Source organism: Schistocerca nitens, chromosome 6 (genome assembly GCF_023898315.1).
Source record: "Schistocerca nitens isolate TAMUIC-IGC-003100 chromosome 6, iqSchNite1.1, whole genome shotgun sequence".
In the NCBI taxonomy this organism is placed as follows: domain Eukaryota; kingdom Metazoa; phylum Arthropoda; class Insecta; order Orthoptera; family Acrididae; genus Schistocerca; species Schistocerca nitens.
Window position 1 is genome coordinate 694,755,212 of NC_064619.1, and position 17,035 is coordinate 694,772,246.

At 40.5% G+C, this 17,035-nt stretch overlaps 1 protein-coding gene across 2 annotated transcripts in view; it reads right to left on the reverse strand.

Annotated features, from left to right (window-relative positions):
• LOC126263201 (glucosidase 2 subunit beta) overlaps nt 1–17,035 on the reverse strand; it is a 196,740-nt gene that overhangs the window by 159,877 nt on the left and 19,828 nt on the right. For both annotated transcript variants that reach the window (XM_049960264.1, XM_049960263.1), the window contains exon 2: nt 13,289–13,501. In XM_049960264.1, coding sequence (XP_049816221.1) covers nt 13,289–13,501 — 213 coding nt within the window. The remainder of the gene's footprint in view (nt 1–13,288; nt 13,502–17,035) is intronic.

Here is a 17,035-nt window from a genome sequence, read left to right on the forward strand (position 1 = left end):
CTAATCGGCGATTTGGAAAGGTAGTAGCTCAGGCAATCACCCCTCCCTGGGCCTGGCTATACCAGGGATACATGCAAGCCCCACCTGTCAACCTGGGGTTGGGAATTACGCATTATCCAGTCACCTGTTATGCTGGCCCTGAGGAGCACACGGGGAGGAAGAAGAAGAAAAGAAGAGCCTCAGACACCGAAGCAGAGGAAGAATAGAAGGAAAACAAAGAAAGGAAAAGGGAACAAAAAACAGTGATGAGCCTTTTCTTATGTCAGTGACGGACAATGTGGAACATTCCCAAAACTCCCCAGAAATGTTCCCCAAGGAGGGGAAAAAGAATAGGAAGAGGGGAGACATGCAGCACAGGAGGGAATAGATGCTGCAAAGGCTGGGGCCCCGTGGTAGCCAAGCATGAACCCATCGAAGAGTGGCGAGTTTCAAATGGCTCTGAGCACTATGGGACTTAACATCTTAGGTCATCAGTCCCCTAGAACTTAGAACTACTTAAACCTTACTGACCTAAGGACATCACACACATTCATGCCCGAGGCAGGATTCGAACCTGCAACCGTAGCAGTCCCGCGGTTCCGGACTGTAGCACCTAGAACCGCACGGCCACCGCGGCCGGCGAAGAGTGGCGAGTCCCCTGGGGGGTTGTCAGCATATAAAGATGATGGAAAGACTTTGTCTATCATAGCTTCTGCAAATCCAATGATACTCAGAAGAGTGTTACACTCAGCACACAGCCTTTTCCACTTTCCTGTATGTGATAGCATTTTAGCATTACTGACGTAAATGTCAAGGAATGCTGAGAAAGAACATTTTGGTTGGAGATTGGGAGAAAGCCATAGATGCCCCACTTAAGTAAGGCAGTGAGGAAATGGTGACACCTTTATGCTGTAGGCTTTATGCAGGACTAAGAAGACAGCTATGAAAGTGCCCACAAGACAGATTCAGTTAAAAATAGCAATGATATGATACTTTAATTTTATGCGTAGATGGTTTACCATTTGATTAGGTATTCACTCAGGATCTGGAGCTGTATTGCAGCACACAGTAAGTGCACTGAAGAGACTCAACGCAGAGAAAGAGTTGTTCTAGGGTTCCAAGTGTTGTGTGTTGTGTACTGAAAGACAGGGTGACTCTTTTGGTCTACCTTTTGTGAAAATGGGAGGTGGGAGGGTATTTATCAGATACTGATGCTCTCGTTATCTGCAAAAAGAAATTCAGTAACGGCTCTCTGCTTGGAATGCACCTCCTTTACAGACACCATTTTGAAGAGTACATCTAGCGCCGCCACCAACCAGAACTTCATGAAACTGTAGGAGCTGAAGCAGGAATATTCCACTATGTCTCACAACGAGTTCTGCATATTTTCAACAAAAATTGACCAAGAAACAAAATGTGTTGCATTACTTATTGACCACCCCTCCTACAACAACAAAGTACAACATGCAAAAAATTGCAAAGTACAAAAATATTTTAAAAGTACACTCACCAAAAAGTTTACAATTTGCAGAATGAGGTTCAGTATCAGTATTAAACACTAAGCTTAATTCAGGTTTCAACTAACTGCCAACAAAAAAAAAAAAAAAAATTGTACAAATATGTAAGTTTCAGCCGCCAGGTGGTGCTAGTATGGTGAATGTAGCCTTCAAATTTTTTCTCTCGACATACTAATAAAAATACACAGTTTTTAAAATATGCACATACAATGTCAGATTATAAAACACAAAGTAGTATTCTTATAAATTAAGTTTTTCAGATGGCACCAATTAGCCCATTTAGCATTCACTAAGCTAAAAACAAGTATTCACTGATTCTGTTACACAGTAATAACTATATAACAGCTGCATGAACTGTAACATTAAGTCAATTCTGCATTGACAAGATGTCGAAACTATAAAAATAGAACCTGCTGTTATAATTATGCTTGTCTTAAATACAATACTGTGCCCTACAAACCAAAAGATAGCCACACAGTACATTAAAATGTGTATACTTGTAAAACAAATTATAATGAACAAAAAAAATTAGATTATTAAATTAAGCAAGAACCAGCAACTTCTTCCACAAGGTAGGTCATTTGAAAAACACCAGTGGGAGCTCCACTGGCCCAGCAGACACAATGTGAGGCGTAGCCCAGGCTACAGCAGGAGAGCTGCCACGGTCAGCATGCATCACACTAGAAGTTCTCAGAAAAAAAGAATGTTAGGGCTGAACTCACTCTGTTCATTCCAAACTGCTTGTGGAGCTCTGGTCTTCTGGATGAAAATTTCTAGGTCTTTCATAATGTTTAAGGCATGTCCCTTTGGTGCTCTGTGCAGTACTTCCATAACTTCACTTATCTGGCCTAAATTACGCTTCTACATTTTTAACTGTGTCATCAATGTGCTACCATTCCCATCCTAGGAATATTCTCAAAATCTTGTCATTAATTTCCTTCCAGTTTATCCTATATAAAACTATTCACAATTGTTGCAGCTTATTTTACACACTCCAAAGTCACTGTATCTGTCACGTCTATTTCCAATTCTATGGCGTAACCTATTTCCCGGGCTCCTTTCGGTTTTAAAGCTGATAATAACATTAGCTTTCCCAAAGCTGTCAACAATGCTTTCTGAATGTCTTATACTGTGATGCCTCCCTAGTCGAGTACTTTTTCTGTCTTTAATTTTCACCTACATTTCATTATTTCTGCGTCGATTTGCATGACCCATTTGCATTACTATTTGAAGCTCTTTCTCAATTTCATCTTCATACAATGGTAACCTCAAAATTCTGTGTATTATAGATCCGAAGAAAGTTTACTTATGTATTTGGGAATTACATGATTTTGCATTTATGATTTCCTACTTTGTGCCTCTCGTTATTGTTAGTAATTACAAGTTCCGGAAAGGTTATGCTTTTACCTTTTTCTATCTTGATTGCAAAGTTAATTTGTGAGTGCAGCTCACTGTTTTTCCATCAACATTACCTCTGTATCATAAAGTACCTCAGTATCATAAAGTAATATCTCTTTGTAATATATGGCTTTGTTGAAAGAATCTGTTCTCTAGGTTGTTTATAACAATCTCTGTTACTGTTCCAGATAAAACATTGCCCATTGCTAACCTATCTATCAGCTGTTACACATGGTCATTAAACCTAAAGGAGTTAAAAGAAAGCACTAATTCCAGAGGTTCTATTAATTCAACACATTTCCCTCTACTAATTTTCTGATATTTTAATAAATTTTCTCAAATTATAAGTTAAAGCACACATGTGACTTGGCTAAGTTTAATAAAAGTACAGATATAGAAATATGTGCAAACCTCAATAGGGTCTTATCTTAGTGACAGCAGCTAGCTCAGAAGGATGGGAGAAACTTAGGCACAATAAACAAATTGAAGAAGAAGCTCAAACAGGAGATAGCAATGATCACCATAGCAGATAAAGAAGATATGGTTGTGATCATGTAGGATGATGATTACATCCACATCACTAAAGAAATTTTCAGGGACAATAAAATCACAGAAATAAAAAGAAACCTGGCTGACTAATTTCAAGCTGAAATAAAAAAGAAGGCTGAGGCATCAAACTTCTTACCAGAGGATGACAGTGTCAAAAAATGTAAAACGATGAATCCTATGTTCACTGGAATTGCATTCACAGATCAAGTTGCCCAAGAATGGCCACACAGTTAGGCCTCTATTGAACAACAGCCATTCTCCAAATTTTGCAAGTAGGAGAGAGTGCAATAAGAAAATCAAAATGGCATACACCTTCCAAAAATCTTTTAGGGTTAAGAATTTTTATAACTTTGTGGCATTTGTAAATGAAACTGAAATACCAGAAGGTGCAATGTTGGCACTGTTTGATATTGTAAATCTTTATACACATATACCCATTATCCATTTGAATAATTAGATTGAATTAGACTTAGGTGGTTTAGAGGAACCAAACCATGAGGTCATCGGCCCATCTCTACTGTATGTGTTAAGAGGGGAAGAGTCATCATGGAGGAAGGATGCAGATGATAAATCCTGGTGAACCCAATTGTAACCAAGAAATAGAAGCAAGTAGACGAGAGAGAGGGGTAAGAAGATGAAGGAGGGTGACTTGCTCTGCCCAGAAACCAGTGGAGGTCCCTGGGACACGTTATGCAACAGGACATGCACCCTCTTCATCTGAACAGTGTTTCCTCATGCTGCATTACTACAAGAAAACTAACAGCACGGCCAAGTTGATAAGATCTCAGGAAAAAGAACAATGATGATGAGACAGTAATCAACAACAGATGTAAAAGAATACAAAGAATTAATAGTGTGGGAAGGGCAGGAGCCAGACTGGACGGCCGAACAAGGGCAGCCATGCATCCCTGGGTCGGAGCAGGTGATGGGGCACCCCTCTAATCCCTTGAGCAGCCAATGAGGTCAATGTGTCCCAGCTTGGAGTAGAAATCACCTTCATGGGTAAAACGTAAAATCAGATAAGCTGTTTTGGCATCATCCACTAGCACCAGAGGCCGTGTCTCAGAACTTAAGGTTTTGCAGTAAGGTGGGCAAACTTGGACAGTCCAGTAGGATGTGGGCCACTATTAGGAGGGCACCAGTCCAACAATGGGGCAGATACTTGCACCACAGGATGAAGCCGTGGGTCTGCCAAGTGTGGCCAATGTGAGGATGACACGAGAACAGTAGATTCTCTACAAAAAGCATCAAGGGAAGTCTGCCACATGGTCATGGTCCTGTTTATTGCTTGCAGTTTGTTTAGAGAAGCCAGGGCACACCATCTGGTGTTCCATGCCTCCAACAATTGACAGCAGAGAGTTGACCAAAGATATGGGTCAAGTACCCCCATCTCATGGTAGCCATCTTAGCCAACCAGTCAGCGTGTTCATTCCCTGCGATTCCAACGTGAGCTGGGGTCCATACGAAGATTATCCACATTGATGAAGGGCAGAAACAAGACCCTCGATAATCGCAAGTAATGGGTGTCAATCGTAGCATTGGTCAATAGCCTGAAGACCACTTAGGGAGTCACTAACAATTAAGAATATCTCACCAGTGCATGAATGAATGTGACGAGTGCTTGAACAATGGCCGTCAATCCTGTAGTGAATACACTGCATTTAGTCGGCAGGCAGCTTGGATCACTGTACCTTACATGACTGTAGGCAAAACCAGTTTGTTCACTGAATGCAGAGCCATCAGTGTATACCACTTCCAAACCCATATATGTCAGAAACAGGCAACAAAAAACTATGGGGTTAAGAGAGTCTTTTGTTCCAAAGGATAGGTTGAGGTAGATCTGGGTATGGGGTACATATCATGTGGATATGTGCGACTGCTCCATGACAGCACGACAGGAGGTGACAGCGGAGGAAACTGGAGTTCTGAGCAAAGATATTGCACGTGAACTGCGATCACGACACCAGTCCTCGGCCACTGTTGTGGAAGGTGGATCTCCCTAACAAGAAAAATGACACAGTAGTTATGATGCTCAGGGGAGAAGCGAATGTGTGTCAGATAGGTGAGCAGAAGTTGTTGGTGGCTGATCTATTGTGAGGGACCCCAGATTCTGCAGGCAGTCTGTTCACAGGGCTTATCCGAAGGCACTTATCAGAAGTTGGAACCCGCAATGGTGTAATTGGTCCAGGTGATGCTAAGCCATATTCCAGGCTCCCACAATCAAAACAGTTGAGGATCAGGACTTTGTAAAGCTACAAAAGTGTAGAGCTGTCTGACCACAAGTTGGTGTTACTGAGGCAGTGAAGAGTATTAAGGTGTGACCACTGTGTTTCCTAAGTTGGAAAAGATAGGGAAACCACATCAACCTGGCATTGAAGATCAATCCTAAAAAGCATAACACTCTATCACACTGAGCAGATGGTCATTTATGTAGAATGGATGGACAGTACAATGATGGTAGAAGTACACAACACACATCTTGGTGGCTGTAAACTGAAAGCTGTAAATGAGAGCCCAGGGTTGTGCCTATCGTATGGCACCTTGGTGCTGGCATTCAGCAACACACACACACGAGGACCAATATGCAAGAATCATCAGCATATAGGGAGTGAGACACTGTTTACCCCACAGCTGCAGCTAGACCATTGGTAGCCACTAGAAAAAGGGGTACACTCAATACAGGGCCCTGTGAGACCACATTCTCTTGCATAGCAGGAGGGGGGTACTGTAGAAAGCATCAACTTTAATACTGAAAGTACGGTGTGACAAAAACTTCCAGACAAAAATAAAGAGTGGGCCCCAGAGAACCCATTCATGTAGTGTGACAAGAATATGATGATGCCATGTGGTGGTGTTATATGCCTTTTTCACATCGAAGGTGTTGATGCTGGGCAAAAGCTGACTACATAGCACCCTCCTGGCTGAGCAAATTGTCAGCATCAGAACAGCACTGGCATAAACTGCCCTGTGACAGAACCAAAAGACCCCAACACTCAAGGTACTAACAAGGTGTCAGCTCACCATAAGTTCAAGCATATTTCAGAGAACATTAGTGAGACTAATTGTGTGATAGCTGTCCATCTTGAGGGTGTTTACCCAATTTCAGTACTGGAATTATCACACTTTCTCATAATGAGATGGGAACTCACTCCAGATAGGTTAAAAATGAAACACTGAAGTACATAGGTGCACCAGCATTCATGAGACATAGACTGAGCTCTGCAAGCAAAGTTTTGATAGTCTTACTATAGCCAGTGGTCTTAGCTGCAGGATTTGAAGTCATTCAAAATGAGGAAGGTTGGGGGGAATTGAGAAATCAGTGCAGACAACGCATTCTGAGACACTTCACCATCAATTTGGAGATACACAATACAGATAGTAAAATCAAGAGGCATTCTCACATGAAAATCCACTGCCTCCCAAGTTGTGTGACACATGTTCACTGCAGACAGAGCCCAGACAAACATGCAAACTCTGCCCTAGGCTCTGCCATAGTCAGCTCGAACCTTGCAATAGCTCTGATAACTGCAGAGGGTAGGGGTTTGCAATTCTGGGAACCAAGTTTCCTGGAAGGTAATGTAGAAAGCATGGGTACATATAAGAGAAGTCACAGCTCAGCCAGGTAGTGGTAAAAACTGCCATGGCGCGCACAGCCACACAAACACAACGATCAGCTACCGCGGCAGAGTTAAGTGGTGCCAGCAATGTAGTACCGGCGTGTTCCGCCAGCCGGCGTTAGAGGCGTTCCCGCCAAACATTCAATCAGCCGCAAACTATGGACGCGCATGAGCCTTTTTCCGGCGCAGATGGTCACACGATGATATCACCATCCGCCAATCAGGGACCGCCAACGGCTGCCAATCATCACTCCAGCATCAGCAGAGGAAGACTGGGGCTGTCGGGTTAAATAGCCGGAAGGAAGGAAAGCAGGCTTCTTTCGACCCGCTGCGGACTGCTGACCAGAAGAGACTTCGACGCAGCCGGAACGTCCAGGTGCCACGTCTTCGCTACACCGGCCAATGACCCTGGACTCTGCGCCTGTCTACTTCCTCGGCATCCGCCAGAGAGTGTCGAGAGAAAACCAGACAAAGGAACGTAAATTCAGTTCAGTTGCTAGTATTTAAATTCAATAAGGTGGCATAATTCTTTGGTTTGTTATAAAATTTTGGCAGGAGAAGAAGCTTTTTGTTTTCAAAGGAAGTTTATCTTTATTAGTAAAATCAAGCAGTGGCCTTGTTCCACCTGATAAAAATTTGTTGTTCGCAAATGTGTGTTAATCTGTGGATATAACAAAAACTGCTACAGTTCCACTGGAGGATCACATTCTCGGGGGTGGGAAATGGGCAGGGTCACCTGCTGCAAGGATATGGCATCAACACACATCGGCTCTGAAGCATTTTGTGTGTGTGTGTGTGGGGGGGGGGGGGGGTGTAACCATTCTAATGTTTTGTTTGGCTTGTACAGCACAGTTTCTTATTTATCAGACAAGTGTAATTACAACAGCAAATTCTGTTTTTACAATGACAACAGATTATCAATGCAAAATGTATTTAACACTGAAGTCTGTGCAGGTGTTATATAGATATTATTATGACTCAGATCCAGTTAACACTTCATGGGCTAACTGGCTCCATCTGGAAAGTTAATTTGATAAGTGTGCAACTACACTCATTGAAATTGGGTTTTATATATTTTAAGACTACCTGATGGTTAGAACTTACATCTTTGTACCAATTTTTGAGCTATCATCTGTTGATACCCCCATAAGGCAAAGGTTTTAGTACTGACAGTGAACCTTGTTTCGCAAACTGTAATCTTTTTGCTAAGCGCACTTTTTAAAAGATGTCTTCACTTCTTAATTTTTCATGTTTCGTACCTTGCTGTCATATAAAACAAATGCCTGCCTGTCACACTTTACATTTCTCTAATCTTAACCCTCTGCTGCACGACACCACAGTGGTGTCGTGCACGAAATAGCGGTCAACACCCAGCGACACCACAGTGGTGGTGTGTGCATGGTATCGCTCAGTGGCCAGCGACAGCACAGTGGTGTCATGAGCATAGTATTGCACAGTGGCCGGTGACAGCACTTTAGTATCTTTTGCATTCTGTTGATATTTTGTTTAGGTAACAATAAGTTACACACGTCAACAAGTTTTTTGTTTTGTAAGTACTTGTGCCCTTTCATCATGGCAGACAAAAGAGACAATATAATTATTTACAATGAATGCACGGACATCTTGTCTGACTTCACACGACTTGGCCGATTGGGAAGAAGACATTGGATATTGAAAAAATGAAAGTGAAGCAGAAGCATCGGAAGATAGTGAAACACGTCCAAGAAGAATTCGGCTAACACTACGGTTGCCAACTGATTCGGATGAATCAAACAAAGAAGACAGTGCACAGTGGTTAGACTTTGATTTACCGAGGACCAATAATAAATCTGAAGGATCTCCGGTCCAAACATACTTCCCAAAGATACACAGAGCGTCGAGGATATTGTCAAATTATATATTGGGCACGACCTATTTGAATATATTAACAACAAAACCAGTCAAATTGCACTAGAATAAAACTGGATTTAAAAAATTCCAAATCTGTCGACATTACGGGACCCGATCTTAGAAAATGGTTTGGACTTGCTATCCTGACGGGAATTGTAAAAAAGACAAGGATTGATGATTATTGGTCAGCGAATCTGTTAGACACACCGATATTTCACAAAACAATGTCCTGCAACCAATTCAGACAAATATAATAATTTTTACATTTTTCCGAAAACAACATTATACCAGATGATTCCAACCAGCTTTTCGAAGTGCAATTCGTAACTGATTACTTTTCCAAAAAGTTTAAATAAACAAATATTTGAAACAAACAAATTTTGTATTCAGAATGAGATTTTCACTCTGCAGCGGAGTGTGCGCTGATATGAAACTTCCTGGCAGATTAAAACTGTGTGCCCGACCGAGACTCGAACTCGGGACCTTTGCCTTTCGCAGGCAAGTGCTCTACCATCTGAGCTACCGAAGCACGACTCACGCCCGGTACTCACAGCTTTCGCAGGAGAGCTTCTGTAAAGTTTGGAAGGTAGGAGACGAGATACTGGCAGAAGTAAAGCTGTGAGTACCGGGCATGAGTCGTGCTTCGGTAGCTCAGATGGTAGAGCACTTGCCCGCGAAAGGCAAAGGTCCTGAGTTCGAGTCTCGGTCGGGCACACAGTTTTAATCTGCCAGGAAGTTTCAAATTTTGTATTCATTTACATACGTATATCTTCGAAATTCCACAAAAGTAGGGGAACAGGGTTGACAACTTATGAGAACTAATGATGAGATTGGTAACACTTAACAATCTATAATCTCCCAATAACATCAAGAACGGCCGGCGACAAGCCAAGTAATCCAAATTAACGCTGCCGGTGCCAGGTGAATCAATTTGTATGAGGCATGTGGATGGCAAAGTGTTAACTGAAGATATCTAATGAGCAGTAGCTGAAATGGTGTGATAAAAAAATAAATAAATAAAATTTTAATAGTCTTCTGGATGCTTCTATTTGCAAAATATTTACAATGATTGTGGACTCATACGGGAAATTCTTTTCCTTTATTGATAAGCTAGAGGGCATCACTTTACACTCAACTTGGATGCACTATCCACTTCAACTATTTTACCCTTTTATTAAATCTAAAAATTATTTTATTTTTTATTGGTAAAACATACAATTTGGAATTTTTGAATGTGTCGTAACATAAATTCCCCTATAGCTAAAGCATGCTTATACTTTAATGAAATGAACTGTACAATTTTTATAATTGTGACATGCCCATTTTTCTCACTGTGTCATTGGGCACATAACTTTTTAAATCCACCTGACTTGTACGTTCTTATCATATGACACTGCTTCTCTTCAGCACAATGTAAGTTTTATATTCTACCTGTCCTTGTCTTGTTCATATGTACACCTTGTTTTTTTATCTCCTATTATATATGATATTTATATATAAATCATATTTTTGACAGTTTTCTGAAGCACTTGAAAATGGCTACTGTAAAGGCTGAAACTGGTAGTGGACTCAATAACATTCTCAATGACATCTGCAGTAGTTTTCATTAATTACTATGTTTTATTGTCGCACTAAAATGAGTATGGGTGCCACTTGGCAAAAAACATGTGAGGTCCAGTCACATTAATGTGACTACGACCTATGTTCAATGTCAACATGCAATAACCACTCGCAGATGGCAGGTAGCAGCACTAGCAGGGACGGTATGTAAAGCATGTTGGGGATGAGGGAAACAGTGCAGTGATTTTCATAATGTGGAAATGAAGTGATTTATCCGACATCTGAAATGGTGCGAGGATTTGTTTTCGGGCTAAGGGTGGAAGCATTTCTGAAACGGCTAAGTTTGTAATTTGTCTGCGTGCTGCCATGGCTTAAAGTAAACCATGCATGGAAAAATGGTGCTATTCAAAACAGCAATTATGGTACACTACACCCCACAGACTATTAGGGGGTGAACAACAGCTGCGGAGATGTGTATGGGTGAATAGACATGCAACTGTTGAGCAACTGACTGCCAACATGAACCAAGGTGCTACCAACAATGTCTCCTCAATGATCATTCAACAAACACTGCTGCATAAGGGTCTCTGCAGCAGGTGTCTGGTTCATGCACCCATGCTGACTGCTGTTCATTGGCGACAAAGGCTGAATTTGCATGCCAATATGGCAACTAGATGTCCACCGAGTGCCAACAGGTGGACTTCTCAGAAGCATCAGATTTTATGCTCCATCAGGCACATAGCTGCTGGTGTGTACAGCGCTGCAACAATCGTCAGAAGGGTCAAGGCGTGGGGGGGTGAAAAGCACAATAGATCGATGCAAGTGTGTGTCTAACTTTGTGTACCATGTCCAACCCTAGATGCAGTTTGTTTTTTCTTTGGCACAATGGCACCTACCACTAGGACAATGCAACATCTCACAAATCTTAAAGTGTATGTGCACAGTTTGAAGAGCACCAGGATGAGTTTATTGTACTCCCCTGGTCACCAAACGCCTCGAATTTAAACCCAATTGAAAATTTGTGGAACCACTTCAATCAGGTTGTTCATGCCGTAGATCTTCAACCGAGAAACCTGGCATAGCTGGCCACTGGAGTCGGAATGGCTCCACATCCCTGCCAGTACCTTCTAGAACCTCACTGACACACTTTCAGCACATCTGTACTTAAAAAGGTGGTTATTCAGACATCTGACAGGTGGTCATATTAATGTTGACTTGACCACGTGGTTCAAGACCACCAGTTCCATTAGACTGCCTCTTTACAATGTTATAACACTGCTCCACAATGGGTTGTGTACACTGAAATCATCCAGCACAAAAATGTGTGATTAGATGACAGATTAAGTTAACTATCTCTTGAAATGACTGACAGTGAGAGAGAGAGAGAGAGAGAGAGAGAGAGAGAGAACATATGTATTCAGATGACGACAGGTGCCCAACATTTGGAGAGCTGTAGGTGTCTAGGTGTCTTCATCCTTGCTCTAGATGACAACTTAGTCACTTAGTTTACAGTGCCAACTGTCATTTGATCTAGATGTAGGCATTAATTTTTGCTTCTCTCCAAATGCAGTAGACAGTCAAATACTCCTGTATTTTTCTCTCCTCCTCAAAATCAGAGTAATTCAAAGACCTAAGGGAATGTTGCTTTCCACAGTTGATACATATTGGCTGTTGGCTGCACTGAGTGTTTTTATGCAGCAGCCACACGGATGGGTTCTTTTGGGCAGGTGAAGACATGTGCTCAAAAATGCAAATTATTAAAGGTACCACGTGTTAGGGAAATGTACAAGTTTACGTTGCAGTGGAATACCATTGCCGTTACTTTTTTGGGTAACACATATCCTCTGAAAGCCAGTTACCTTTTAGTTACTGTAGGATGCAGCAGATAAAATGAACACCCCATTGTTCAACATTTGCACACAATTCTTCACCTCCTGACACCATGGACCCTTGTTAAGGCTCTAGTAAGGGGTGATGGTGGTAGGGAAGTCACCAAGCCTATGACAGTAGAACAATGTCTGTGACTGAGTAGAGGCTTCTGTTTTAATCAGGAATTGCTTTACATTTTTCTAACCACTCAACAGGAAACAATGGTTTTATAGTAAATATTTTAATGCATGTTGAAGATGATGATGCAGGTGGGGTTATTCCTGTAATGTGTTAACACAAATCAAACCCAAAACGAATTTGCAAAGTTTATGGTTTGCAGAACTGACGAATTATTCATCCAGTATCATGAACGAAATGAAGGGCGGGAGTGGGGAGGGGGGGGGGGCAAGAAGTACAGAAAACAAGAGAAGGAGACAACACTTAATCAGTCAAAGTGAAGCTACATATAATGTATTTTTGCAGAACTGACAAGTTCCTGAGAAACAATCATAGCATTGCTGACAATCAAGTGTATAATAGTGGCTGAATATAGGAAACTAATGAAAAGGATCAGATAAAACACCAAGGAAAAATTATGTAGGAAGGAATAGCCACAACTGCTTCAAACAAATATACCAATGCTTGAGCACTTCAGACAAATATGCTCATTGCAAAACAACAGCTAATACCAATGTAGGTGGAAAGTTGTTAGGCACTGGTGAAGCAAAGAAGATAGGCAGCAACAAATCTCTGCACTGATGTATGCAGTTTTCACTATTTTCTCTCAATATTTTACTAATAACAATTTTGCAAACAGTTATCATTCAGCAAAAGCTCTGGATGTATCTTTGAATATGTAAACATATTTTATTCTATGACATTAATAACAGAGCATAAGGAAAATCTTACCACAAATTCCATCATTAACCCGTGAAGAAGGAATGTTCTGTGGTTTATGGCCAGCATTAGTGCAGTGGAATGTGCCATTTGGACATGCAGGTGTCCCTGGTTCATCACTTCCATCTTCACAGTCACAATAATCATCATTCACATAAGCAAATGGAATTGTCAGACTGCCATCAAAGCATGTGAAATCTTTGTCAGGGACATACAGAGATGCCTCTAAAACAGAAGAAAATTACTTTTTATTCCAGCATTCTTCTACATCAGCATGGTCATATTACAATTAGGATGATATTTATACCAAACATGAGCTCTAAACTTCTAACCATTTTAACATTCAGTAATATCTCAGTTTAGTTAATATTTAATTTTTCACCCTGTTTATTACGCTGTTTATTACACAATTAATATCATTTAGTATAAAAGTACTGCTGCAATAATAAACTTTAAAATTTTCAAAACACACACACACACACACACACACACACACACACACACACGTCTTAATATGCATTCTATTTGAGATGGTATGTTGTTCCCTTCCTCTGATCTTCAAACCGATTTATCCAGCCCTTAGGGGACCTACAGTTTAACATGAACACTGAATCCTTGTGCAACTGTCATTTCACACATTAACAAATCACTGCCAGAAGTGAATGTGACAGAAAAAATCCTTGGACCAACCAGAGACTGAACAAGGCAATTTGGATTTGTAAATTGACACTTACCATACCTCAGTTTCCAGATCACCATACCCATTAACTTTGAACGACAAATTCACTTCACATCCCTTGAAGGATTATTAATTTGGTCTGTTGCATTCTCACAGACCCCTTTATTTTGCAGTGTGAGGCAACTGTGTATTTGTTTAGTATTTTGCAGCTTGCTTTAAATTCAAAGGGCAATGTGGCAGTTTTACACCATTTAGACACCAAATGGATAAGTAGTAACCTGTTTCTGTGTAAGTGACCACACATGTAGTGTAGCAAAGAGGCTCTTATTACTTTTGTTGCAGTTACTAACCATTTTCTCATGAGATGTGAATGGTTCACTGCTTTGAAGAATTGCATCAAGTGTTTGGAATACACTGGCAACATCTTTATATAATTTTTATATCATTCACACAGTTATTTCAGCCTTGACGATTCTCACCAGACATGTTGAAATATTTTACAAAACAATGAAGGACATGTTTTCACAGTACAGAAATGAGCAGAAAAGACCAATGTCTATCATATACCTGACAAAGGAACTCTTGACCATGTCTACATCTAAAAATACTCTCTGCAAGCCAACTTATTGTCTGTGATACAGTGTACTTCTAGTGCCACTACATTTCCCCCCATTCTTCATTCCATTCTCAAATGACATGTCTCCATAATGCTCCTGTACCTACTAATGCTCCTGTAATTCAATGTGCCGCTCTCTGCTAGATATCTCCCCCCCCCCCTCTCTCTCTCTCCTCTCTCTCTCTCTCTCTCTCTCTCTCTCTCTCTCTCTCTCTCTCTCCCCCTCCCCTATTAATAAATCTTGGTAGGGGTCTCAGGTCAATGAGTAATATCCAAGAATCTGCAAATTCTTTCATGGCTGAATGACATTTTCATAAGGTTCTCACAATGGTTCTCAGCCTGACATCTGTTTTTCCTACTATTTGTTTTATGTGGTCATTTAACTCTGGGTCCCTCTATAAGGTTGTTTCTATGTATTTCCTAGGCCTTACTGTTTTCAATTATTTCTCACCAACAGTGTTATAAAACAGTAAAGGATCAATTCACTTATTTATGCGCAATACGTTACACATATTTATGTTCATTGCCAGTCCCCACATTCAACTATCAATCCTCTTGACATCTTCCTGTATTCCACTACAGTCTTCTAAATCTAGAACCTCTCTACAGACAACAGCATTGTCTTTGTCTAGGAATGGTCTCAAAGAGACCTCAAAGTTACCCAGATATCTCATTCACATAAACTGTAGACAATAATGGTCCTATATCACCCCCTTGGCAAATTCCCAAGATCACCTTTACATCTGTCAATTTTATTTCATTAAGAGTGACATATTGAATTCTATCAGCAAAGGATTCCAGGATACAATCGTAAATCTGATCCAGTGCTCAGTAAGTTCGCATTTTTTAAAATAAACGACAGTGAAGAAATTTACTAAATACTTCCAAAAATCAAGGAACACAGCGTCAACCTAGGTACCTATGTCTACAGCGCTCTGTAACTCATAGACAAAATCAGCAAGCCGAGTGTTACATGATCTACATGTGCAGAATCAAGGTTGGTATTTCTAGCATAGATTTTTATTTTCCATAAACATCATAATGCATGAGTACAAAAAATGTCCGTTATTTTACAATAGACTAACACCAGTGAGGTAGGTATACAATTATGTGCATCAGTCTGATAATTCTTCTTGGAATTGGAAGTGACCTGTGCTTTTTATCAAATTCTAGGTACTGTTTGTCGCTCCAGCAATCTATGATAAACTAATGCTAAAATGAGAGCAAGATCTTCCAAATAATTTTTGTAGATTATAAGTGGTACCTCATCCAATCCAGAAGCCTTTCCACTGTGAAGCAATTTTAGTTAATTCTTTTTTATGCTGCAATCATTTATTTCAATATTTGCCATTTTGGCACTCTGGTGATGATAGTAATTTTCTGCACTGGAACAATTTTGGAAGACTCAGTTCAGTATTTCAGCTTTCTCTTCGTCACCTTCCATTCCAGTATCAGTATGGCCAGAGAGAGAGAGAGAGAGAGAGAGAGAGAGAGAGAGAGAGTAGATACTTTTGTCCTGTTTATTGACTTTATGTAAACCCAACTTTTTTGTATCTTTAGTTCAATTGTTTAGCAAAATTTTACTACCGAGTTCACCGAGTGCTTCTCGCATTGCTTTCCTTACATTCATTTTGTTTTCATTCAGTTTTTATTTGTCACCTAGGCTTTGACTTGATTTAAATCAGAGATGGAGCTATCTTCGCTTTGTTGTGACTTCTTTTTTAATGTGGGTAGTGAACCGAAGTGGATATTTTCCATCCCTTACAATGTTGCTCCGCACATATTTGTCTAAGGCATATTGTACAATGCTTCTTTAAAAAAAATCCAAAGCTTCATCCTCAGAGCTAAATATATGATTTGACTACTCAGATACTCTGCAAATTTTTTTCTGTATGCTTGCTGAGCAAAAATATTTTCCTACATTTTTTAACATTCCTCGTAAACCCACAATTTCCTTACATACTGACTTATCACTTGACAAGGCAATTTACTCCTTGCACGAGACAATAGATGTTTCTGATTAAAAACTGCACCCAATGGATGTGTTTTGTGATTCCACAAATACTTTTGACTGTGTAGACCATATTACACCACCAATAAAATTAGGTGATTATATATATATATTAAAAACAGAGATTCCATGACTTACCAAACGGGAAAGCGCTGATAGATAGGCACAATAAAAAACACACAAACACACACACAAAATTTCGAGCTTTCGCAACTCCCGGTTGCTTCGTCAGGAAAGAGGGAAGGAGAGGGAAAGACGAAAGGATGTGGATTTTAAGGGAGAGGGTAAGGAGTCATTCCAATCCCGGGAGTGGAAAGACTTACCTTAGGGGGAAAAAAGAACAAGTGTACACACACATATCCATCCGAACATATACAGACACAGGCAGACATATGTAAATGCCATTTACATATGTCTGCCTGTGTCTGTATATGTGCGGATGGGTGTGTGTGT